At 43.0% G+C, this 27702-nt stretch overlaps 1 protein-coding gene across 4 annotated transcripts in view; it reads right to left on the bottom strand.

Moving 5' to 3' along the window:
* The window catches only part of LOC140492212 (serine/threonine-protein phosphatase 2A 55 kDa regulatory subunit B beta isoform), a 580700-nt gene that overhangs the window by 6688 nt on the left and 546310 nt on the right, over positions 1 to 27702 (bottom strand). For all 4 annotated transcript variants that reach the window (XM_072591099.1, XM_072591101.1, XM_072591102.1 and 1 more), the window contains 2 exons: positions 23009 to 23173; positions 47 to 216 (listed from right to left, as the gene is read on the bottom strand). In XM_072591099.1, coding sequence (XP_072447200.1) covers positions 47 to 216; positions 23009 to 23173 — 335 coding nt within the window. The remainder of the gene's footprint in view (positions 1 to 46; positions 217 to 23008; positions 23174 to 27702) is intronic.

Genomic DNA, 27702 nt, shown 5'->3' with positions numbered 1-27702 from the left:
GAAAAACAGCAGCTTCTTCCTTCTTCAAATTCCATTTGGAAAATACCTGATATGTTTCTATGGGTCTGTTCTCCATGTTTAAATCCCAGACTTTGACAGTGAGGTAATCCCTGGTCATCATGTATCTCCCACTGTGGCTGAACTTCACATCTGATATTGAGGAAATGATCTCGGAGAAGAACGACCGGTTGCTGGGGTCCTCTGGCTCTTCAAAAACTGGACAGTGATGCAGTCAAAAGGAGAAAAATAAAATGGAAAGGTTAACAGCTCTTCATTCACTTGTCTGAAGTATCAAAAGGAACAGAGGATTATGTAAAATGCTAAGGCAGCACAAACTTTAAAATTGGAAAGCGATTTCTCGCTTCTGGGTTGGCAACTCAAATCCAAGTTAAACAAGATTCCATATGAAACATACATAATTATCTCCAACTCAAATTCAAAGATGGTGTTAGTCCAAAGCACATAAATGCAGAAGATTCAGTTTAAATCTGACAATCTCAGAGGAGTCACAAAGACAGTGACTGGGATGGGGTGGGGGTGAGGCAGAAGTCATACTGTATTCCACACTGGTCCTCTGAATTTGTAATTTTCATAGATATTCACCAAACAACCCCTTGTTCTTGTCCCCTCCCAAAGGAAACCGTTTTTAGCCAACCTTGTAACATTTTGAAACACCTCAAGTCTATACTCCAGGGAGCATAAACTAGATTTGTATAAACGATCTTTAAAATTTACATAAGAATGCAACAAATAGGAACAGGAGAAGACCATTCAACCCCTTGAGCCTACTCCAACCGCTCAATAAAATCACGGCTGACCTTCTGCCTGATCTCCATGTCCCTTGATTTCTTAAGAGATCAAACACCTGTTCATTCCAGCCTTAAATCTTTTCATTAATGAAGCATTCTCAACTCTCTGGGGTGGCAAATTGAAATATTCTCCTCACCTCAAGCCTAAATAATTGGGTCCATTATCCTGAGACTTCCCTCGTGTTACAGGTTTTGCAATCCAGGTGAAACATCTCAATATCTAACTTAAGAGTCATAGAGATGTACAGCATGGAACAGACCTTTCGGTCCAACACGTCCGTAAACCTGTTAAGGTCACCCCTCAGCCTCCGACATTCAAGGAAAAACAGCCCTAGCCTATTCAACCTGTCCCTATAGCTCAAATCCTCCAACCCTGGCAACATCCTTGTAAATCTTTTCTGAACCCTTTCAAGTTTCACAACTGAATGCTTCATGAAGCTTGCCTCTTATTCTTCTTAGAAGCCTAATTTATTCAGCCTCTCCTCCCAGGGACCAATCTATTGAAATGTTGCTGTAGTGCCTACAAAGGAAGTGAAGCTTAAATATGAAACGAGTATACATTTCCTTATAAAACTGCACCAGGGATACAACCACTCAAATATATGAATTGGGGGAGGACAATAGTTGGGTTTACGAGCCTGCTCTGCTATTCAATAAGTAGAGCGTTTCTTAAATGGTAGGAAGTCGGAATTGTAGATGTACACAAGCCTAGTGGGCTTGTTGACAAGTCACTGAATATGAACATGCAGTAAGCTAATGGAATGTTAGCCTCTGTTGCAAGAATATTTGAGTGCAGGAGTAGTGAAGTCTTGCTTCAATTGTCTGGGAGCTTGGCTAGTTTGCACCTTCAGTACAGTGCGTAGTTTTGGTGCTCTTATCTCAGGAAAGATATTATTGCCATTGAGGGAGTGCAATGGAGGATCACCAGATTTTGCTCCTGGGATTGCTGGACTTTCCTATGAAAAAAACACTGGGGCAAACTGGGCCTAGACTTTCAAAGAACGAGAGGTGATTTCATTGAAACCTAGAAAACGTTTCAAGGGATAGACAGGGTAGATGTAGGTAAAATGTTTCCCCTGTTTGTGGAATCTCAAACTAATGGACATAATTTAAAAATAAGGTAGATGCTACTTGGGTCCAAGATCAGGAGAATTTTATTTCACTCAAAGGCTTTGAAATTCTCTACACTGGAGGGCTGTGGAAGCTCAGTCTTTGAGACTATTTAAGGTACAGAAAGTATATTTATAGATTAGAGTGGTGCTGGAAAAGCACAGCAAATCAGGCAGCATCTGAGGAGCAGGAAAATTGTGCTAAAGAAATATTGCTTTCTCATGCTTTTGTTCAATTTTAAAAAGGTGTAATATCTGATCATGTTTCTTTCTACTGCAGTGGACTGCTTCCTGCCTATGAATGTATGCAGCTTCTGGCATGTATATGTAAATAACACTGTAACCCTGACTGAGAATCTTAAACTGGTTGTTAGCACATCACTAGCTAGTAGCAATTAGCCCATTTTGCAATTGCAAAACTCAGAACATAATGTTTGATGTTAAGCTGTGATTCCACACTGACCCATTGTTAAAAGAGAGTTGGCATCGAAAGGAAATTACAAATCAATCAGATCAAACTGTTGGTCAGCAGGTTATTACCAAGGATTCTGAGGGACAGAATATATCTGAATTTGGAGAGACATTGATTAGGGGTACACAGCATGGTTTTCTTAATTGAAAACTATGTTTGATAAATGTAATTACATTTCTTGAGGTGACCAAGAGTGTTAATGAGGTCAATGCATTTGCTGTGGTCCACATGGACTTTAGCAAGGCTTTTGATAGGATCCCGCATGGCAGTCTGTATAAGAATATAACTGTCCCAGGCAAAATGGCATGTTAGATCCAAAATTGAGAGGCAGGGAAGCAGAGGTTGATGGTAGAGGGATGTTACTGTGACTGGAAGTCTGTTTCCAGTGGGGTTCTGCATGACTAAGTGTTAGGATCCTTGCTATTTGTGGTCTACATTAAAAGTTTAGACTTAAATGTATGGGGTAGGATCAAGAGGTTCATGGACGAATGAAAATTGGTAGGGTGGTAAATAGAATGAAAGCCATAAACTGCAGGATAACAACAGAATAGTCAGCTGGCAAAGCAATGGCATTGAATTAAAATCCAGAAAAGTGTGAGATAACGCACTTAAGGACAGCTAACAAAACAAGAGGCTACATTATAAATGGTAGGACCTGGGAAAGTACTGACGATCAGGTACACCTTGGTGTGCATATCCATAGATTCCCTAGGGTAATAGCATAAATAGATAAAATGGTTATGAAGGCATATGGAGATATTTGCCTTTATTAGAGGAGGCATAAAAACGAGGAGGGAGGTTATGCTGGAACTGTGTAAAACATTGGTCAGGCTACCAGTGGATGACTTACTGAAGTTCTTGCCATCACATTATCAAAAGGATGTCATTGCAGTTATGAAGGTGCAGACGAGATTTACCAGGATGGGCCATCTGAGATATAAGCAAAGACAGTGTACGGCAGGAATGTTTTCCTAGGAAAAGTGGAAGCTGAGAGAGGACCTGTCAGAGATTATGAGAAGACAGCACGAGATCCCAGCGAGCGCAGGTGTGGACTGGATACAATATTGGCTTGACAGTAGTAGACAAAAGGTGGTGGTAACGGGTTGTTGTTCAGACTGGACGCCTGTGACCAGTAGTGTGTCGTAAGGATCTGTGCTGGGTCCACTGATGTTCATCACTTACACAAATCATTTGGATGAGAATATAGGAGGCTTTGTTCATAAGTTTGTGCATGACGCCAAAACAGATGGTATACTGGACACTGAAGAAGATTATCTAAAAGCTTAACTGGATCCTGATCAATTGGACCAGTGGGCTAGAAGGTTTAATGCAGATAAATGAGAGGTGTTGCATTTTGGTAAGACTACAGGGCAGGGCTTACAGTTAATGATAATGCCCTGGGTAGTGTTGTTGAACAAAGAGACTGAGGGGTGCAAATACATTGTTCCTTGAAAGTGGCTTCACAGGTGTAAGAATGATGAAGAAGCTGTTTGGCACACATGCCTTGATCAGTCAGAACATTGAGAATTGCAGAAAGGCCAATTTTGACTATATTAGGCAAGAACTTTCGAAACTGGAAAAGTGAGCAGGTCAGGCAGCATCCAAGGAGCAGGAGAATTGACGTTTCGGGCATGAGCCCTTCTTCAGAAGAAGGGCTCATGCCTGAAACGTCGATTCTCCTGCTCCTTGGATGCTGCCTGACCTGCTGTGCTTTTCCAGCAACACATTTTCAGCCCTGACCTCCAGCATCTGCAGTCCTCACTTCTCCAAGAACTTTTGAAAGCTGATTGGAGGCAGATGTTCGCAGGTAAAGGGACAGCTGGAAAATGGGAAGCCTTCAGAAATGAGATAACAAGAATCCAGAGAAAGTATATTCCTGTCAGGGTGAAAGGGAAGGCTGGTAGATATAGGGAATGCTGGATGACTAAAGAAATTGAGGGTTTGGTTAAGAAAAAGAAGGAAGCATATGTCAGGTATAGACAGGATAGATCGAGTGAATCCTTAGAAGAGTACAAAGGAAGTAGGAGTATACTTCAGAGGGAAATCAGGAGGGCAAAAAGGGGACATGAGATAGCATTGGCAAATAGAATTAAGGAGAATCCAAAGGGTTTTTACAAATATATTAAGGATAAAAGGGTAACTAGGGAGAGAATAGGGCCCCTCAAAGATCAGCAAGGCGGCCTTTGTGTGGAAACACAGAATATGGGGGAGATACTAAATGGATATTTTGCATCAGTAATTACTGTGGAAAAGGATATAGAAGATATAGACTGTAGGGAAATAGATGGTGACATCTTGCAAAATGTCCAGATTACAGAGGAGAAAGTGCTGGATGTCTTGAAATGGTTAAAGGTGGATAAATCCCCAGGACCTGATCAGGTGTACCCGAGAACTCTGTGGGAAGCGAGGGAAGTGATTGCTGGGCCTCTTGCTGAGACATTTGTATCATCGATAGTCACAGGTGAGGTGCCGGAAGACTGGAGGTTGGCAAATGTGCCACTGTTTTTAAGAAGGGCAGTAAAGACGAGCCAGGGAACTATAGACCGGTGAGCCTGACCTCAGTGGTGGGCAAGTTGTTGGAGGGAATCCTGAGGGACAGGATGTACATGTATTTGGAAAGGCAAGGACTGATTAGGGATAGTCAACATAGCTTTGTGCGTGGGAAATCATGTCTCACAAACTTGATTGAGTTTTTTGAAGATGTAACAAAGAAGATTGATGGGGGCAGAGCAGTGGATGTGATCTATATGGACTTCAGTAAGGCGTTCGACAAGGTTCCCCATGGGAGACTGATTAGCTAGGTTAGATCTCATGGAATACAGGGAGAACTAGCCATTTGGATACAGAACTGGGTCAAAGACAGAGTGTGTTGGTGGAGGGTTGATTTTCAGACTGGAGGCCTGTGACCAGTGGAGTACCACAAGGATCGATGCTGGGCCCTCTACTTTTTGTCATTTACATAAACTATTTTTTGTGAGCATAAGAGGTACAGTTAGTAAGTTTGCAGATGACACCAAAATTGGAGGTGTAGTGGACAGCGAAGAGGGTTACCTCAGATTACAACGGGATCTGGACCAGATGGGCCAAAGGGCTGAGAAGTGGCAGATGGAGTTTAATTCAGATAAATGTGAGGTGCTGCATTTTGGGAAAGCAAATCTTAGCACGACCTATACACTTAATGGTAAGGTCCTAGGGTGTGTTGCTGAACAAAGAGACCTTGGAGTGCAGGTTCATAGCTTCTTGAAAGTGGAGTCGCAGGTAAATAGGATAGTGAAGAAGGTGCTTGTATGCTTTTCTTTTTGGTCAGAGTATTGAGTATAGGAGTTGGGAGGTGTACAGGACACTGGTTAGGCCACTGTTGGAATATTGCGTGCAATTCTGGTTTCCTTCCTATCGGAAAGATGTTGTGAAACTTGAAAGGGTTCAGAAAAGATTTACAAGGATGTTGCCAGGGTTGGAGGATTTGAGCTATAGGGAGAGGCTGAACAGGCTGGGGCTGTTTTCCCTGGAGCGTCGGAGGCTGAGGGGAGACCTTATAGAGGTTTACAAAATTATAAGGGGCATGGATAGGATAAATAGACAAAGTCTTTTCCCGGAGGTTGGGGAATCCAGAACTAGAGGGCATAGATTTAGGACGAGAGGGGAAAGATATAAAAGACACCTACAGGGCAACTTTTTCACACAGAGGGTGGTACGTGTATGGAATGAGCTGCCAGAGGATGTGGTGGAGGCTGGTACAATTGCAACATTTAAGAGGCATTTGGATGGGTATATGAATAGGAAGGGTTTGGAGGGATACGGGCCGGGTGCTGGCAGGTGGGACTAGATTGGGTTGGAATATCTGGTCGGCATAGACAGGTTTGACCAAAGGGTCTCTTTCCATACTATTCATCTCTATGACTCTATGACTCATTGAGCCATTGTAGAGCTGTACAAGACATTGGTAAGGCCACATTTGGAGTACTGCATTCAATTCTGGCCACCCTTCCATAGGAAGGATATTATTAAACTGGAAAGGGTGCAAAGAAGACTTACACAGACGTTACCTAGACTGGAAAAGGCTGGATAGGCTGGGAATCTTTTTCCTGGTAGCACAGAAGGCCAAGGGGCATGGATAGGGTGAATAGCCAAGGTCTTTTCCCTAGGGTAGTGGAGTCCAAAACTAGAGGGCACAGGTTTAAGGCGAGAGGGGAAGGATTTAAAAGGACCTGATGGGAAACTTTTTCAAATAGATAGTTGTGCGTATATGAAACGAGCTGCCCAAATAAGTAATAGAGATGGGTACAATTACATCATTTAAAAATCATTTGGATACATTCATAGATAGAAAAGGTTTAGAGGGATACAGGTCGATTGCAGGCAGTGGGACTAGTTTATTTTAGGAAACCTGGTCAGCATGAACGAGTTGGGCCGAAGGGCCTGTTTCCATGCTGTATATCTCGAAGATGGAAGGTCAGTATGGACAGAATTCACAACCGTCGAAAAGTACAAAGGGACGTACAAGGAATACTAAGTTATTCAGCCCTTTGCGTGCATTCTGCTCTATTTGGCTTTGCTCATGGCCAAAATGCTCACAATGTAAAAAGCCACTGGGGCACAATGCCCGACGCCACCTACAGAGCCGTGTGTTTGCGCAAAATTACCTCTTTAGTTGGGGAGGTGGGCAAAAGAAAGGATGAAGAGGCATAAGCTCTGAGCGACGGCAGAAGTGCTGAGACAGCAGCCATATTAGTGTAATACCGACGCACACAGATCCCTGAGTCAGCCACACATAAATAGACCTCTCTGCATGGAAAACACAGATTCTACTTATTACCTAACCAAGTGACACATTTTTCAATTTTGCTTTTCTCTTTCTTGTTTTGTTGTGGTTGGTTGATTTTCTTTCTGTTGACACAACGATATTGTCTGAATAATTGATTCATTATTCCCACAAACGCAATAAAAGATGCACAACTTTCCCAGTTAGAAAAATCAGGTGATAATTTGAGATCTGTTCACAGGCATTTGGTTCAAATGGTACAGTTCTGTATCTTTAACCTTGTACTTTCCTGGAATGTTTTCTTATCAATCCAATTAAATCAATTCCATTTAAGAGGGGATCAGCAATAGCGTCTCTGAATTGTATCTGCCACATAGGACCCTTGAGTGAGAGAATGCAGTAACAGGATTAATTCTACACAATGTGCAGGGTTAGGAAGCTGACATCTGCAAATGGAAGCTGTGACTGACTGGGCTAATTCAGTGCCAAGTTCTTTCCGCACCCACTAAATAATGCTGTGATTGTGATTAACCTACAATTAGCAGAGATTAAAAGAAAACAATATTAAGAATGGGAAACATGAAACCAAAGCAGAAAATCCTAGTGGCTGCATTCCCATTCCAATCCCTTTCTCCCATTTGCAGATTTCCTATTCCTCTTATGCTGCTCCCTCTGGGCCTCTCACTCACTCCAAACTGTTTCAGGGACTAATGCCACTCGCTTTACTTTTCAACTCCCTTTGCACAATTCAATCTCTCGCCCACTGAACTTCTGGCTCTGCTCCCAATGTCAACAAAGCAGCTCTGCTGAAATGGCCGTCTACCTCAACAATGTGAGCTTTCCCATCGCTTCCCTCGAAGGTTGTGGGTACAAGCCCCACCTCAGAGACACAGGTACAAAATCCAGGCTGACAGTTTATTGCAGCACGGAAAAAAAGGAGGGCAACTTTTGTTCAGCCGACATCGTGATGCCTTAAAAAATAATCTGCCTCATGGACTGTAAAATGCTTCAGGACATCATTAAATATCATTTCCTGATTTCCACCAATCTATTAAGGCCAAAGCAAGCAGGTTTTGCACATTGCATCCCTGATTTTCCTGATGAGCTATCCAATGTATGTGCTGCCACAGGCTGTAGAACTAATCTTCTCTGTGTCTTTTGAGTGGGTAGAGAAAATTCAGTCAAAAATCTGGATTTTAAGGTGAAACTGATCGTATTCGTTTTTTTAGAACAACACCATAATGTTCCAGCTGGCTTAAATAAAGCATTCTCCAATAAACATACTGTTCTGCTAATGCACCAAGAAAAGCCTCAAGCAGGGCAATGGCTTTGTAAATGCTGTGTAGGTCTCTTTGAATGGAGTCCGAGACCCTTGAGAAAAGCATTCCAGCAATGCCTGATAATGGGGTGGAGTGACTGAATACCAATCAAGAGGCGGATCCCCACTGTCTTCCTCCTCTCTCTCCGAATTTTGTTTTAAAAAAGAAAAAGAACCTCTTAGATTCATAAAATCTTACAGGAAGAGACGGTGGACATTTGGCCCCTGTCAACTCTCTGGCAAACTACTACTTTATCCCAGTCCCCTCTTATTAAAGAGAATGTTTCTTTGTCACATATTTATTCACTTGCCTTTTAAAATGTATTCTGAATTCTATTTCTGGGAGGGCATACCAGGCTGGAAAGAAATGACTTAATGGGCCAAATGAGCTCCTTCAATGCTTTACCATTCTATGATTTTACATCTTCATAAATGCTCTGTGCACTGACTGCTTTTCTGCCCCAAGCAAATTTTGATTGCTCACTGGATGTGATAGTTTAGCTTTGAACTACAGTGGAGTCATTTTTTTATATCAGTGCCTGAAACTCTAAAAGAAGGGACATTCAATGGACATAATCTTCTGTTCTGAGGTCTAGGCTCAGCAGAGGCTGTGGAACTGAGAGTCACTAACAGTCAAGGCTGGGTTGATTGTTCGGGTACAATTACACCATTCTTAAGTGCATGCTGATTCCTGTGTCATGCATGGTGGCACACTGACCTGCTCCAGAGGTTAACGATCCTGGTGCTATGTTTAAACGGCACCCGGATATGCATTCATTTCCTGCAAGCAGGAGCATTGCTCAATCTGTCTGAGAAGATGCATGGATCTAGTCAATTCCCAGTCAGCTGAGCTACCTTCTAAGGTCTGAAAAATGTGTTGCTGGAAAAGCGCAGCAGGTCAGGCAGCATCCAACGAGCAGGAGAATCGATGTTTCAGGCATAAGCCCTTCTTCAGGAATGCGGTGGATGTGCCAAGCAGGCTAAGATAAAAGGTAGGGAGAAGGGACTTGGGGGAGGGGTGTTGGGAATGCGATAGGTGGGAGGAGGTTAAGATGAGGGTGATAGGCTGGAGAGGGGGTGGGGGCAGAGAGAGATCGGACCTGCAATCTTCTTCCCAACCTCTCTGCCCCCACCCTCTCTCCAGCCTATCACCCTCACCTTAACCTCCTTCCACCTATCGCATTCCCAATGCCCCCTCCCCCAAGTCCCTCCTCCCTATCTTTTATCTTAGCCTGCTTGGCACACCCTCCTCATTCCTGAAGAAACATCGATTCTCCTGCTCCTTGGATGCTGCCTGACCTGTTGTGCTTTTCCAGCAACACATTTTTCAGCTCTGATCTCCAGCATCTGCAGTCCTCACTTTCTCCTCTTAGGTCAGCTTGCAAAACCTCTGCAACCTCCCCAGTCAGACTTGTACCCTTGGCCAGCCTCCTCAAGATGTGCCCATTACACTCCAGCTTCCCTTCCTTGGTTATCCTTCATGGTCCATCAAACTTAGACTATCACCACCTGATCTCAATCATGGCAGTGGCATAGACAAATACGCTCCAAATGGACTCCATTCCATTCTCCCAGTTTCTCTGTCTCCACTATTACTCCTCTGACAATGCGATCTTCTATCAGAACCACTTCTGAGAACTCCTTCTGTCTCATCAATTCAGGATTGCCCCCCCTACCCACCCCAACCCACCTCCTCATTCCCCCACATTGCATGGCTGATAGGTCCCACAGACCGTGTCTGCTATATTCCATACACATCTGTTCTCACCTCTTCCTTCTCCCTCCTAGAAACACATTATAGAACATAGAACTTTAGAACATTACAGCACAGTACAGGCCCTTCGGCCCTGTGAATCTGAAGCCCATCTAACCTACACGACTCCATTCACACCCATATGTCTATCCAATGACCATTAAATGCCCTTAAAGATGGCGAGTCTACAACTGCTGCAGGCAGTGCATTCCACACACCTACTACTCTTTGAGTAAAGAAACTCCCTCTGACATCTGCCCTATATCTATCACCCCTCAATTTGAAGCTATGCCCCTTCTTGCAAGCTATCACCATCCAAGGAAAAAGGCTCTCACTGTCCATCTGATCTAACCCTCACATTATAGTCACAATTAAGTCACCACTCAATCTTCTTCTCTGACATGAAATCAACCTCAAGTCTCTCAACCTTTCCTCACAAGACCTTCTCTCCATATCAGGCAACATCCTAGTAAATCTCCTCTGAACCCTTTCCAAAGCTTCCACATCCTTCCTATAATGCGGTGACCAGAAGTGCACGCAATATTCCAAGTGCAGCCGCACCAGAGTTTTGTATAGCTGCAGGATGACCTCATAGTTCCAAAACTTGATCCCTCTACCAATGAAACATAACACAGCGTATGCCTTTTTAACAACCCTATCAACCTGGGAGGCAACTTTGAGGGATCTATGTACATGTACATTATAGTTCCCTTTGTCTTCATCCTCCAACCTACCAGTCTCTGAATCCAATGGACCAACCTTTGCAATTTCTGTTAACTTCAGAGTAAGGCCCCTCGAGTCATCGTCCCCTGCCCCCTATTTTCAACATCCAATAAGGAACTGTCCCTCTTCAACACACTGCTCCATTCCTCAATCATCCTCAAAACTCCCTATCCTCTCCATCACATCCTTCCATGTAAACCTAGGAGCCACAACACCCGCCCTTTTCCCTCCTCTCTCCTCAATGTCAAAGGCTCCTTCCTGCAGAAACAGCTATTTATGTGTTCTTATTTCATTGCAGATATAAGGTCTTCACTGCTCATTAAGCAGTCTCATTGACACTTGGCTGACCAAGTGAAAATGGGGTGATCGGTTTGTTGAAAATCTCTGTTCGGTCTCCAAACATGAGACTAACTTTCAATTGTCCACCTTGCCCTAAAGCTGACATGTTTGTCCTCAGCCTTCTGCACTAATCCAACAAAACTCAATGCACGTTTGAGGAACAGCACCTCATTTTGAGACTAGGCACTTTACAGCTTTCTGTACTCAACATGGAGTTCCAATAATTTCAGAGAACAACCTCTGCCCCCACTTTGTTTCCTTTTTCCTTGCTGGTTTTGGCTTTACCCTCATTTTTCACTTGTGCTAACAGATGGTCATTGTTCTGCTATTCACACCTCCCTTAGACACAGCTTCTGTTCTCAAAAAAAACTTGTCTCATTAAAATTCCCTTTTGTCTTGCATCACCAACCCTTTTGTCAATCAGTCATACTTACCACCCTGTCATACTTTTGTTCTTTCTCACACTTTCTCACCTTGCTTTACCCAAAACTACCACAGATCTAAATTATCCCAGTTCTGATGAAAGATTAATCTTAGAATAGATTAGATTAGATTCCCTACAGTATGGAAACAGGCCATTTGGCTCAACAAGTCTACACCGACCCATTCCCCAACCCTATATTTACCCCTGTCTAATGCACCTAATCTTGTATGTTATTGAATTACATAGGAGCCAATGAGCCAAAAAGCAACCATGTAAGTGTCCCAGTGGATCTTTTTTCACCGTTGCATTAGAATCTCAGGCATTTTAGGCTTGTGACTGAAGCATGCAGCCATGGCAAATTCAAATTTAAAATACAGGGCTCTAACCTATCCATGCCAGAAGTATATTTATTTTAAACATCTGGGAACTAAAATAACACTCAAGAAGCTTGACATCATCCACGTCAAAGCAGCCTGCTTGATGAGCACCCCATCCACAAACATTCACTCCCTCTGCCAACTAGATAGCAGCAGGGAGTGCCATCTACAAAAATGCACTGCAGAAATTCACTGAGGCTTCTTATGTAGTACCTTCCAAACCCACAATCACTTCCATCTAGAAGGACAAGGGCAGCCAATACATGGAAACATCAGCACCTGCAAGTTCCCCTCTGAGCGAAGCTCTATGAGTCAATTTTAAAAAAAGGCAACCAGAGCCTATTAGTCATCAATCTGAAATGTTAACTGCTCTCTCTCCATTGATTCTCAGCCTATGGTGAGTTAGTTTAATTCAACTTAATTAGCACAATGATTCTCTCAGTCCCGGTTACCACCCAACAGCTACAGAAAAACTGCATGCAGGGCAAAACAATGGTCAGGATTGGTTCGGATGCTGCCTGAACTGCTGTGCTCTTCCAGCACCACTAATCCAGAATCTGGTTTCCAGCGTCTGCAGTCATTGTTTTTACCTCATCTATATTGCCATCAACGTCCAAACAGTCAACTGACACATACTGAGTGTCCTGGCCAATCTGAAATAGTAGCTTGGAACAGAAACTGTTTCCAAAACTGACACTATTATATCTAAGTGAATCGTGCAGTATAAATTTTTGCTCCCTTTGAATTTGGGCATTCCTCCATTCTTGTGCTGATGAGCGCAAAATGAAAAACTTTGTCAGTATATCTCTATTTTCATCTATCCTCAAGTTCTGTACTAGCAAGCAACTTGCAAGCATTTATTGCTCATTCCTAATTCCAATTGAGGTAGTAGTTCTGGGCTTTATTCTTAAGTCACTGCAGTCCAAGTGGTGTAGGAATACCCAATAGTTTGAAGGAGGGAGTTCCAGGATTTTGATGATAATAGGGGGTTGGGGGTATGGTGGCACCTGTGGCCCGTGTACCTTTAGAAGGTGGAGGGAGGTTTGATAGCTGCTCTCAAATAAGGCTGCTCTCAAATAATCTTTTGAGAGTTTCTCCAGTGCATATGGTGCACACTATAACTGTTGGTGGGGGAAGTGAATGGAAGCAAATGATTGCAGCATAGATGAAGTGAAGTAGTCAGGGGAAACCTCTTCACCCAGAGAATGGTTACAGTGCAGGACTCTTTGTATCAAATATTTTGAGCTGGATATGAAGGAATGAGGTAGGTCTACCTCTAGCGAGAAGCACAAAGAAAACTGGAGGCTGATGGAAGTTGGAATTGAGGAGCGACAAATTGGCAAGTAAGGAAGAGGAAATGGGTGAGTGGGAATGTGAAAGAGAGTGGGGAGGTGGAATGGGTGAGGAGACGGGGAGGGGGAACGGGGGGAGGATGAGTGGGTAGAGGAATACTATGGAGGTGCAAAGAGAAAGCCAGCTAAATCCATGAGGGGTAGAAATAAAACGAGAAAGTTAAATGAAGTGTAAAGTGGAAGGAGTTATATGTTGAGCATGAACCTGTACCTGCAGTGTAAATACTACGTAATAAGTTGCCCTAGAAATTATCTTAAAATATACCATGTTTCTTCGTCAGTAGTAGCCATCCCTGTTTAAATACAGAATTAGCTTCTTGATGGTGCCTCTTAATATTAAGTTATACAGTTCAGTATGTTCAAGTCTTTCAATGAACATGTTGGTGGAATTTTATTAGTCAATTATGGACAAGCTACATGAGCTGCACAATCTCCTATTCATTTGGCTAGACAAATTCCTGCCATTGGTTTTGGCTCGATCCCATAACAACCGATGGCTGCAGAATGTAATTATCACCTCGTCACATCTAATAATTGGCCTTGCTCTGACAGACTGCATTGTCCCATACAAGGGTCACTTCTTCACATGAGCCCAGGGCAGGTGAGTTGATCACGAGAAAGAAACTTCCATTTCTAGAGAGGCGGATCAATCACATCGATTTAATCTGGAAATTGGGAAAATGGGATCACAGCTTCCAAACTAGACAATTATTCAGGCTTAACCGCTCTATGCTGCAAGGTTAATGTTATCAATCAAAGATATAGGATCCATAATGGAGTGAGTTGAGTTGAAATTTACTCCTGACAGAGCATTGCAGTAGAAAATTCTTTTCTCTATTGAAGCATCCACCTAATATGGCACACATCTCTCTGTAAAACCTACACTGGATTAAGATTTTGGTCACCCACAGTGCGGAAAGAGGCCATTCGGTCCACCATCTCTGCACCGACCTTCTGAAGAGCATCCCACCCAGACCCAGTCCTCTACCCTGTCCCTGTAACCCTGCATTCACCATGGCTAATCTACTGAGCCCTGCACATCACAGGGCAATTTAGCATGGCTAATCCACCTAACCTGCACATTTTTGCTCTGTGGATGTAAACTGGTAGAAACCGATGCAGACACAGGAGAACGTGCAAACTCTACACAAACAATTACCCAAACCTGGGATTAAACCCAGGTCTATGGTGCTGAGAGGCAGCAGTGCTAACTACTAAGTCATTTTGCTGCCCCCATTCTCACTTTTAGGCAATTTACTAAAGTAAAGGCACAAAACAAACACAAATTGCTCATCTACTGAGAATTGCTGTAGTCAACACTGCTATCACCTGAGGTAGATTTTCAGAAAAAAAATCACAACATACTTTATAAAATCAGAATTACCGTTCTTGTACAATACATTCGCAGTTCTGACATTTATATACAATTCATTGTAGAACTTGCACACATTGAGTTATATCATTTGGTCATACAAGGCAATGTTGAGGAGTTATGCAATATATATTCTTAGAAATATAACGATATTTATAGTGCAGAAATAGGTAAGTTGGCCCCAACTGGTCCATGCTAATATTTATGCTCCCCAGGAGCCTCCACGACATTTACTTTCTTCCTCGTGTACTTAACCAGCTTTCCTGTAAATATATCACAGCCATTTGCCTTAACTACTCCCGGTGGTATGGAGCTCCACATTCTATCCAGTCTCTGGGTAAAGTTGCTTCTCCTGCACTTTCTATTACATTTATTAGTGATTTCCCCTATATTTATAGACTCCCCAACAACTGGAAACATCTACTTTATCTCTATTTTCTTAAACACTAGAGTCTCATATATCAGTTAATTGTTCAATTTTCTTTGCCCAGTTTCTTCCCATTCTTTCAATAAATCTGTAGCTTGCTGCATGTAGTTGCATAGATTTATCCCGGTTCATTACTCAGTGAAGGTCTTCAGACGTTTTATGCAACAGTTTGTAACTTTTCCAAAGAGGTTGTTCTTGATGTCTCATTAAGTGCCAGCTATACAAACATAGGGATCCTCACAGCCAACCTGAACCCTGTTCCACCGGCATTCAGGTGCACAATTTTCATCTGGCTGCCTTTCCCATTAGTACTTATCATTGAGAAGGTGGTAGTGAGATGTTTGTGCAGTACGTTTAGAAAGGGAATTCCAGTATTCTGATCCAGTAACAGTGCAGGAATGGTGATCTAATTCCAGATCAGGATGATGTGCGCTTTGAGGGTAGTAGTGTTACCATATATCTGCTACTCGTCCTTCTTGACCATTGTGACACTGTTCGACTTTGCTCCTATCCCAAATCATTTGATGCTGAAACTCTCATCCATGCTTTTGTAACCTCTGGATTGGAGTTATCCTTGATCTGTGGCTTGTCTCCCACATTCTACTCCGCAAAAACTGAAGATCATCCAAAACTCCATCTTCTGTTTCTTAACTTGCAGTTGGTCCTGTTCCCTAATCAGTATGTGCACTGACCCTCAATAGCTCCTTGTCAACTAACACCTTCTTAGCCTCACCCTTCCTTATCTCTGAAACCTCCTCCAACTGCATATCTGCCACTACTTGAATTCTGGCCTCCCTTGCATTCCCAATTATAATTGCCCCAATATTAGTGGCATGCCTTCCACTGTCTCAGCTCCAAAGTCTGTAATTACCTCCCAACATCTCTTCAAAGACTTTTAAAACCTTTTTCTATGATCACTTGACCTTTTATTTTCTTATATAGCTAGGTTTGTTTTATAATGCTTTTGTAAAGTACCTTAGAATGATTCATTATGTTACAGCTGCTAAACAAGTTATTGACACACTTGCATAGAGTGAGGGAGCTCTGCACTAAATGGGGGGGGTGGGGGGGCAACTTTCATTTGAGCTATGAATCGAAGCCCTTGTATGTTCTCTCAACCTAAACCTATATTCTGAAGAGGAGAAGGGGAGCTATTCCTGACGTCGTATTAGCTGCTGCATCATAATAAGTGACTAAACTTCAAAAGTGTAAAGTGCTTTGAGAGGTCCAGTGATTGTGAAAGGTGCTATATAATTGCAAGTATCTTTTTGTTAAAAATGATACATTATAAAAGGCGAGGAAATGGTGCTTCTGTTGCATATATTACAACCTGGTTAAATCCCACATTTGGAAAACTGTGTTCAGTTTTCAATACCACTCTATAGGAAGCTTATAGTGGCTGCAGCACAGAATAATAAACTAAAATCAGAAAGTGCTGGAGAAACTCAGCAAGTCTGGCATCGATGGAGACAGAAACAGAGTAACATTTCAAATCCTGTATGATTCTTCTTCAAAGAACTCCAAAGACTGGACTCAAAACATGAACTCTGCTTCTCCCTCCTAGATGCTGCAAGACCTGCTGAGTTTCTTCAGGTTGTTTTTATTTCAGATGTCCACCAATGGCAATATTTTGCATTTATTCACCACAATGAAACCAGATTAACAAAGTTACATTGTGAGGGCAAGATGGAGAAACTTGGTTTGCATTTCCGTGAGTACTGCAGCATATGGAAAGGTATGATTGAGGAGTTTACAATGTTGAAAGGTTTTGATAGGGTAGGTAGTGACTAACTACTTCCACTGTTAGAAGAAACCAAGAATTGGGGGAATATAATCTCAAGATAAGAACTCTGGTATTTAGAAGGCAAATCAAGAAACTTCAAGTTTGGTAGAAATATGCAACTCACACTGTCAGAGGTTTGTGGGTACTGATTGATAATTGGTGCTTTCATGATAAGATCAATGAGTTTCTGTAGGCAGCTAAGAATGGCAAGAATGATTGAGACAAATATCTATTTTAATGGTAGGTCAGGCTAGAGGGACCAAATGAATTATCCCAGTTCCTATGATGCTCTGCCAAGACACCTACATTTTCAAAGTAGGAGCAAATTACTGCAGATGCTGGAACCTGTACTGAAAACAACAAATGCTGGAGATCACAGTGGGACAGGCAGCATCCATGGAGAGACAACAAGCTAACGTTTCGAGTCGAGATGATTCTTCGTCAGCTCTAAAGAGTCATTTAGACTTGAGATGTTAGTTTGCTCTTCTCCATGGATGCTGCCTGGCTCACTGCGATCTCCAGCATTTGTTGTTTTCAGTAAATTTTAAAAGTACTAACTGGCTGTGAAATACTTTGGATGTCATGAAAACCTAAAAGATGTAAGTGGTAAGTTTTTGGGTTAATTTTTCTTAACACCACAGTAACAAATGACAATTAAGACCATTTCCTTCTCACCTCATTCCTGAATTATTTCTTCAATTTTACAATGCTCAGTTTCTTATTATGTGGTTATTTTCATTCATTTCCGCAATGACTTAGAACACCCAATTCCCTGCATTGTGTCTAAGATGACAACTGATAACTCTTACACTGCTCTCTGAAAAGCTTTATTTCTTCTCCTTTAGACTTGAAGCAACTAGTTTTCCACAGAGTGTTGCCACCTCAGTTATACATGGATTGTTTTCTCCACTCAGGTCGCTGTCCCGAAACCTTAACTCTGCTTCTCTCTCTCAGATGCTGCCTGACCCATGGAATTTTCCAGCATTTTTTTGCTGTTATTCCCATTTAAAATTTCATTTTGATTGCATTTGATCGGTTTCTGTTCTTCAGTTTCCACCTTAGTTGCAGTTGAAAAGAATTGCCTTCCTAGATGATTCAATTTATTTGATTTTTACTCTCTTGCAGTTGTATAATAGAATCATAGTATGATACAACACAGGAGGAGGCCATTTGGCTCATTGTGCCAGCAGCAACACTTTGAAAGAGCTGTGCAATTAGTCTCACCCCTCTGCTATTTCCCCAAAGACTGAAAAAATTCTCCCTTCCAAGTACTTACTTAATTCCCTTCAGAAAATTATTGTCAAACCTGATTCTATCACCTTTACAGTCCGACCATAATTCACCGTTTAAAGAAAATTCTCATCTCACCTTTAATTCTGTTGCCAAATGCCCTGAAAAAAAATGAAACTTTTAAAATCCACCTAGAAAAATGATTCACCATAACGGGTTCAAAGCTCTCTCATTGTATAATGCATTCCAAGCTTTTCATCTGGCACATAAATCCTTTAAGTATGATACTTAGTCCCTGCAACACGATATTGATATAAAGCTGTGTATTTTCCATACACACATATCTCTGCTGGATGTGAGTGATGAAACACCAGTGTTCTGATCCAATCTCTTAATAACATCCTTCATCTGACAGGTTTGAATGATGCACATTGCTTATCAGATCCTTAACAAATATCGCAATCACAATGTGATGAAGCATTCACATAGAAAGCACTGATGGACAGTGAATGATAGGCCACAGGAACCGAATCCAGCTGAGATGAAGGGGGTGGAACAGTGGGAAGGGGATTAAGGATGAGACAGAATAATGAAGACAGGCAGGACATTTACAGAACACCATGAGCTAGGAAATTCCTCTGTGGCACTTTATTAATTGTATACTATAAAATCCAGAGAATTTGTCGCAATGCAAGGCAGTATCACAGAACTTATGTTACGGGCTTTAGAAAATAATTCATTAAGAATGCAAAGTGAAAGAGCTAAGGTCTATAGCGCAGGATGCTGTCAACATTCTAAAGGAGAATATAGCGCAGCAATGGTGACTAGGCAATGGCAAGTTCTGAACAACCTGTCGATTGCATGAGGAAAGGAGGTTAAAGTATTAGACTTGGAACTAACAGCAGGTTGCTGGGGAACTAGAGGGAGCATAACTCAGAAAACAATTAATAGAGGAATTAGTACAAATCTCTGAGAAGCAAGTGGATTAGATTTCTGAGATGCTGTGTGTACTTTTATGAATGATTGGATTCAAAGATCTGGTGACTTCTTGTATCACAACATATAAGTGAAACATTCTTGGTCTTAGCCCTCAAAGCCACATCTATCCATTCTGGTTAACACCTGTGTAACCAAGACAGAGAACCATGCACATTTCATAGAACCACAGAATTATACAGCAAAAGATGGAGGCCATTTGGCCCAACTCGCTCATGCTGGCTGTGAAGGGTCTCTTTTATTTAGTCTGAAGGCGGATGCTGCACTAAGGTAGTCTGCTGTTGCACACTAAAACACCATGGCTGAGGGTGAAACTCGCTGTCAGTCAGCTGGTTCACCATGGAAGAGGCTGCAGAATCTCATACTCTCCATGAAGTTCTCACAGATACAGAATCTCACATAAATCTAGGCCATGGTTATTACTTTTTCCTTCTAGATGCAGTTATTGAGGCAACTGCAGCAATCTGTTTACTGCCCTGACAAGCCGAATTAAAACCAATGCAAACTATTGTCGAACCAAGGATTTTTGGATCTGTTTGGTTTAAGCCAACACCAAGCCAACTGAGAGGATATTATTGTTCACATCCCTACATTCCCAAAAACATATTTTTAATCAGTATTTTCTTCTCTGTGTTTCAACCAATTTCCTATCCATCATGCCCTTCTCTCTTCTGCCTGGGTCTTCATCTTACTAGCTAGTGTCTTGTGTGGTACATTGTGAAGGAAAACCACATGTCCAAGTTCTATGATGTTAAGATTACTAACAAACTCTTATTTCCACATGGGTTTTATAGCTTAATGGAACAACTTGGCTAGAGGAGTGTCAAGTTCTGGAGCACATATCTTCAGTATTATTGCCAGAATGTTGTTGGGCCCATGGGCTTTGCAGTGTCCAATGCCTTCAGCAGTTTCATGACATCAGATGGAATGAATTGAATTGGCTGAAGACTGACATGTGTGATATTGGGTTCCACTGAAAGAGGCTGAGTTAGAATGGCACTTGTGGCTGAAGATTGCTGCAAAAGCTTCAACCTTGTCTTTTGCGCTGATGTGTTGGGCTTTTCCGTCATTGAGGATGGGGGTATTTGTAGAACCTCCTCCTTCAATGAGTTATTTAATTGTCCATACCATTCATGACTGGATGTGGCAGGACTGTAGAGCTTAGATCTGATCTGCTGATTGTGGAATCACTTAGCTCTATCTATCACTTGCTGCTTATGCTGTGTGGCATGAGACCAGTCTTGCTTTTTAGCTTCACCAGCTGCTGCAGCTCCTACACTCTCCATTGAACCAGCTTGATCCCCTGGTTTGATGGTAATGGTAGAGTAGGGGATATATTGGACCATGAAGTTTCAGGTTGCGTTGGAGTATGATCCTGCTGCTGCTGATGCCCCACAGCACCTCATGGATGCTCAGTCTTGTGTTGCCAGATTTGTTCAAAGTCTATCCCATTTAGCACAGTGACAGTACCATTCAACAATGTGAAAACAGAACTCATTGTCCAGTAAGAGTGCATGGTCGTCACTTTTGCCAATACTGTTCTGGACAGATGCCTTTGTGGCAGGCAAATTAGTGAGAAGGAGGTCAAGTATGTTTATCCTTCTTGTTGATTCTCTGACTACCTGCAGCAAATCCAATCTAGTTGCAACATCCTTTAGGACTTAACCAGCCCAATTAGCAGTCCTGCTGTTGAGTCTTGGGAATGGGTACTGAAATCCTCCACCCAAAGCACAGTGTCACCCTCAAAGCTTCCTTCAAATGTTACTCAACAGCGAGGAACACTGATTCATCAGTCAAAAGTTGGTGTTAGTTGACAATCAGCAGATGGTTTCCTTTCCTAGTTTGACCAAATGCCGTGAGACTTCATGGTGTACAGAGTCAATGTTGAGGTCTTCCAACGCAACTCTCAGTGGTTAGCACTGCTGCCTCATAGTGTTGGACCCAGTTTCGATTCCACCCTTGGGCGACTGGGTGAACTTTGCACATTCTTCCTGTTTCTGAGTGGGTTTTCACCGGGTGCTCTAGTTCCTTCCCACAGTCCAAAGATGTGCAGCTAAATTGGATTGGCTATGGGAAACGCAGGGTTACAGAATTTAGGGTGGAGGGTCTGGGTCTGGATAGTATGTTGTTTGACAGATCAATGTGGATAGATGGGCCGAATAGCCTGTTTCCACACTTTAGGGATTCTGTGCACTGTATACTAGTATGGTGCCACAACTGTTGGGTCTGTCCTGCCTGTAAGAAGGATCTAAGATTTAGTGTTCTCCTCCCACTCACCAGCAAAAGAAAGGCCATGCACTGAAGATTGGAGCAAGGCTATCTCAGATTCTGCATTGTCTGTGGAAGGGTGCTACTTGAACGCAACAAATGGTCAATGCTCAGGGAACAAGCCTTGTCCTTCAGTTAGACTCTTGCCAGATGTCTGACCTCAACACACAGTTCAACAAGTTCAGATCATGTGAAGGCGAGTCATACTGGACCCAACACTGTTTCTCTTTCCACAGATGCTGCCAGACCTGCTGAGTTTCTCCAACATTTTTTTTCATTGGTTTCAGATAATAACCAATGCTCCCATTTTATTGGGTAGTAGGGGTTCTAGGATAACGGTTGTGTCGTTGCTTTCCACGAGACTTGGCTTGTAGTTCCTCTGGACACGTCTCTGCACTACTGCTTCCATTATTAAAAATCACACAACACCAGGTTATAGTCCAATGTTTGATGAATCACCTGATAAAGGAGCAGTGCTCCGAAAGCCGGTGCTTCCAAATAAACCTGTTGGACTATAACCTGGTGTTGTGTGATTTTTAACTTTGTCCACCCCAGTCCAACACCGACACCTGCAAGTCATGGGTTCCATTATTATACACTTTAAACCCTGCACCTTTATCATTTCGATCATTTAACTTCTCCTGCCTACAACCCTATTTACAGAACTTCCTTACTGTTCTTTCTTCCAGCCCTTCTCTTTGGACTTGCTTACAATCTGTTACATTTCTCACTTTTTCCAGTTCTGATGATTAGTAATTGACTTGAAACCATAACTGTGTTTCTTTACCAGATGCCACCTGAGTATTTCCACCATTTCTTTTGTGTATTTCTAGCTTCGTTGCTACTCCTTTTCTCCTTTCCTTTTCTTTTTATTTTTTCACAGATGTGATTCCTGCTGGCAAGATCAACATTTGTTGCTACCTCTAATTACTGTCAAGTGGCAACTGCCCTGAATTGGGTGGCTTGCTATGCCACATTGCTGTGGGTCTGGAGTCACAGGTAGGCCAGACTGGGTTCAGATGGCAGATTTCCTTCCTTAAAGGACATCAGTGAACCAGATTGGCTTTTAGAACTTTTGAGGATAGCTTCACGGTCACCATTATTGAGACTAATTTTTAAAAATTATTATTATTCAGCAACTCAGTTCAATTTTTGCACACTTCGGTTATGAGATTTGAACTCATCTCCAGAGCATTAGCCTGGGTCTCATGACTACTGGTCTATTGGCATTGCTGCTTTGCCACAGTTTCCCCACAGTGCAACTACTGATCCTGTAATACATTCTCTCTCTCTCTGTACCTAACTCCTGGTCTCCACTTGGCAGGTCCTCAGGAGTTGTGTCATGGGTATTTACAGCTCTCCTGCCTAGGGTAGGTGGAATCATGGGTATCGACCTCCCAGTGCCCATTCTTCAAATCTACCACAAGGAAGACCATGGCCTGTGACCAAAACTGTCAATGAATGGCACAGTGGCAAAATGAGGTGGGTACTTACGTTTGGAGTGTTTATCACATAGCGCTGATGCTCGCATGTCGCACAGCCGAATCGTTCCTTTACTGCTACTATACACAAACATGTTACACTGGTGCGGATGGAATTCTGCTGCTGTAATCACCTCTGTCAGCTCTTCCATGTTGGCTGGCTTTATATCTACAATATCTAGAAGACTGTGATTGAAGGAAACAACCAGTCTGAAATGGAACATCCACCACCTCACTGCCAACATGTCATACAACATTATACTTTACCTCCTGAGTCTTGGATACATGGAGAGCTGAATGGAGCATAGGTTTCAAGCTGATAATCACCATTTCCCAAAGTTTGCTGTGTGGAAATTAATGCCTTCACTATAACAGTGACTGCACTTCAAAAAGTCTATCAGCGGATGTAAGGCTTTTTCTGATGTCACAAGAGACATTATATAAATTCAGAATCATCTTTCTTTCCATGTTCATCAATAGTAAATAAATGTAACTCATTAACATATGACTTATGGGCTTTAATGCAAAGGTACAATGAACCTTTCACTTTTATTCTGTAAATGAAGGAGACCTGCATTTTGCAACAGACTGTAATTATGTATATTGTGAAATGTTCATAATTATGCAGTCCTTTGATTATTTTATACTTCGTTTTATTTTAATGAGGACCCATAACTACATTATGAATTAAACAAGTAATCGTACGTAATTCATAGCATCACAATTCTGCACCTGTTGCCATAGCGATTTTTCCAAGAAACCAATTATCAAATTACCTGATACATTAAAAAGGATAATAGCATCTTAAGGGGGTTGGAATGCAAATGGTGGATGTTAGTTCAACCGAAGTAAAGCAGTAAAGCATAATATATCCAAAGATCCAGGGATACTGATGGCAAATATACAGCCTCAGAGCATTGCTCCAGCAAGGATCAGCTCATTAGCCACCAAAAAGATAGCTCAACAACCCAGACTCTACACGTGAGAGAGGGGTGTAAAAGACCAGAACAAAGAGTCAAGCAAATCCAAGAGAGAAAAGAAAACATAGTTGCATTTATTTCAAAAGAGATGGTGCTTTATGGAAAACAAGTTGAAACGTCTGTTCATTATTCATCAGCCCTAAAGGACTGATCGATTGACAGTCAAGGATCATCCAGTTAATTAAAAGTCTATTCACGTGCCCATAGGGTGTCGACTGACCAATGGTGGGAGTCTGGGGATGAGAGGTGGTCAAGAGGCAGATCGGGTTCAGCCGGAATTGGCAACAAAAATTGGAGGGCAAAGGGCTTGTACCTCAGTTAAACTACTATCCTCACAAAATCTAAAACGCATAAATAGACCACTCAGCCTAACAGGTCTGTGCCAACATTTATGACCCACTCAAACTCCCCCCCCCCCAGCTTCTTCATCTAAGTATGAATTGAAGACATTTATTGCCAGTATAATTTGGCTGTGAAGGCCATTTGTGGTTCAGAGATGAGGAGAACCAAAATTGAAACACATTAAGCTCTATTAAATGGCAAAGGAGGTGTATATATTTAGCCTGCTTAACTCTTTTGCCACCCTGTTAAGACGTTCATGCACACGTACAACTGACAGTCACAATACGATGGAAACTAACAGCTGAAGAAAGTAGTTCAAGTGAAAATCATCCTCAAAGCCTCATTGAACTATGATCTAATTTCTGAGTCAGTTCTGGATCTAACTTCAAGCAAAAGAAAATCTAACTTTTTCCTTAACCATTTGACAGCCTGTAGTAGGCTCTGAAGCACCTGATTAGCTCCTGTAATACCAACATTCTGCTAAAGTTATTGCAGCCAAAAATAAATCTCTAAAGTGGTTGTGTTCCTTGCCAGGATTTATCTTTCCCGTAAAGTGAGCCAAATGGAAAAGGCAGTCAAGGTAACAGAGGTGCAAATGGACCCTTGAGGCAAGTTCGATCAGGCTGCATCTCTGAGTACTATGGGGTCCTGTAAATCCGCTTACTATTGATCAGGACTTTAATTGCTCCTCTCACTGGTACAGGACACAAATGGTCTGGTGTCAGACGGAACAAAACCTGTTACCACAGAATCAGCATCAATAATTATTCTCATCAATCATGGGCTGTCACAGACTCATGCGAGTCCCAGGATTAGGACATGATGAGGATTATTAAATCTTACAGCTCAACATCTACAGTTGACATGGGGGAGGGAGAGAGTGACACATCAAAATGGGTTTCTGACATGCACTGAGAAAGTTGGTTGAAACACAAGTTCTATTAACACCGGGCTCCTTGATAGGTCAAGACGTTCCCCTTCAAGTGCAAGGAAGGTCACCTTCTTCCACTCACTGATTGCTCATCCTTCCTGTTCGGAAAGGTTGGGTGTGAAGGTGAGAGAAGTCTCACCCATTGGACGGAATAGGTAAGCAAAGCCTCAATATTCCACCAAGGCACCCTGCTGGATTCAACAGCATTCGCTGGAAGTAAGAACCCTGGGGGCTCGGTGTTCCCGCCTGCTAACCAGGTAACCCAGAATTGGGGAGCTCTGTTTAATGCTGAAAAATGTGTTGCTGGAAAAGGGCAGCAGGTCAGGCAGCATCCAAGCAGCAGGAGACTTGACGTTTCGGGCATAGGCCCTTCTTCAGGAAGTTCAGGAGCTTCTTCAGGAGCTCTGTTTAAATGACAACATTACCAGGTAGGAAAGAAGTGCTCCCGCTCATACAACACCCACCAAAGGTGGAGACAGCTAGCTCCTTCCTGAGATCAGGTCCTTTAACCAGGTTCCCATTGCCTTTTAAATGGCAACACTCACAGCCTGGCCTGGGATTGTGTGCCATGCTCCCCAGTGGAGAGCACCGCCCCCCCCCCCCCCCCCAACTGCCAAAGGATTAACAACTCTTGATGGTGGGGTAAGACCCAAAACTGGGCATTGATTGCCCACATAAAGTCTCAACTGGTAGCAGGATGGGAAGATCATCCACAGGTTTTTCTGACGTGGCCTTAATTGGGACAGAAGCAGGAAGGCAGCAGAGTCTTCACCCACCAAACTCTCACCCGACTGAACACTCCTCCACACCCTCAAACACACTATGGGCAAGGACAGTAATAAGTTCCACCCTTTGTATATGAACTGAATCAGACTTTGGTTGGAGGCTTCCTATGGTTTAATAGAGACAAAAATCTGCAGATACTGGGGAGTAGGTTAGAGCGGTGGAACAGGGAATGGAGATGGTGCAGTGAGAGCTGTCTAGATGATGGGGGGAGGAAAAGCATTTTGTTCAGAGTAGGTAGACATCTGGGAAGCTCGCGAGTGGAATGTCTCCTTGTCTGAGCAGATGCAGCAGAGGCAGAGGAATTGGGAGAATGGGATGCAGTCCTTGCAGGTTACTGGGTGGGAGGAGGTGTAGTTCAGGTAGTTATGAGAATCTTTAGGTTTGTAACAAACGTCCGTCTGGATACTGTCGCTGGAGATGGAAATGGTGAGATCAAGAAAGGGGAGGGAGATGTCCGAGATGGATCAAGTGAACTTCAGGATGGGGCGGAAGTTGTGGGTGACATCGATAAACTGCTCCAAGTTCAGCCTGGGTGTAGGACGCTGCGCCAATGCAGTCATCGCTTTAATGGCGGAAGAGTTGGGGCACAGTGCCTATGTAGGTATTGATTAGGGACTGTCCCTTGATTTGGAGGATATGGGAGGAGTTAAAGCAAAAGTTATTGAGGGTGAGGACCAGTTTGGTAAGGCGGAGGAAGGTATTGGTGGAGGGGGACTGGAAGGGTCTATTGGAGAGGAAGAAACAGAGGGCCTGGAGACCATTCTTGTGGGGTGTGGACGTATATAAGGACTGCACATCTGTAGTAAAGATAAAGCACTGGGGGCCGGGGAGCTAGAAGTTGCTGGAGAGGAGGAGGGTGTGGGTGGTATCGTAGATGTAGGTCGTAAGTGCCTGAACTAAGGGGGAGAGGATGACATTGATGTAGGACGAGATGAGTTCGGTGGGGCAGGAGTCCTGCTGATACACACTCCCCTCACCTCTATCCAGGGAGCCAAACAATCCTTCCAAGTTAGGCAGAGGTTCACCTGTCTCCTCTCCCAACCTAGTTTACTGCATCAGGTGTTCCCTGTGTAATCTTCTCTACAATAGGGAGACCGAATGTAAACTTAGGGAACGAGCATCGCAGCCGGGTCCACAGGGGCTGACCGGACTTCCAGTCACTGCCAATTTCTATTAGCCCAACCACTCCCTTTCCGACATGACTATCCTTGGCCCAAACACCACAGCACAAATTGGAGGAACAACAACTTATCCTCTGCCTGGGCAGCATACAGCCCGGAGGACTCAAATGTTGAATCCTCCAATTTCAAATAACATCCCTCCCCATCTGCTGACTCCCTTCCCAGCCCCTAGCCCTCCTTTCCACTGCTCTGCCACCAACTGGATTCATTCCTCCCACTGACCAACCAGGTTGTACCCTCTGCCTGTCTTCACCAATCCCCACTTCACCACCCCGCCCCTGAAAACCCCTTTATCTGCAACTTCCCCTACACCCATCCCCAGTCCTAAAAAAGCGTTACACCTTCCACTTCTCCATCTCCTGATGCTGCCCGACCTGTTGTATTCTTCCAGCCTCCCAACTGTCTCCTATGGTTTAACAGCAGTCAATAATGACCCTATTCAGATACACAAGGGGTAAGGATACTTGGCTGAAGGAAACCTGTGAAA

This window comes from Chiloscyllium punctatum, chromosome 20, assembly GCF_047496795.1.
Source record: "Chiloscyllium punctatum isolate Juve2018m chromosome 20, sChiPun1.3, whole genome shotgun sequence".
In the NCBI taxonomy this organism is placed as follows: Eukaryota; Metazoa; Chordata; class Chondrichthyes; order Orectolobiformes; family Hemiscylliidae; genus Chiloscyllium; species Chiloscyllium punctatum.
Note: the sequence above shows the minus strand (reverse complement) of the source record. Positions and strands in the feature narration are given on the sequence as shown.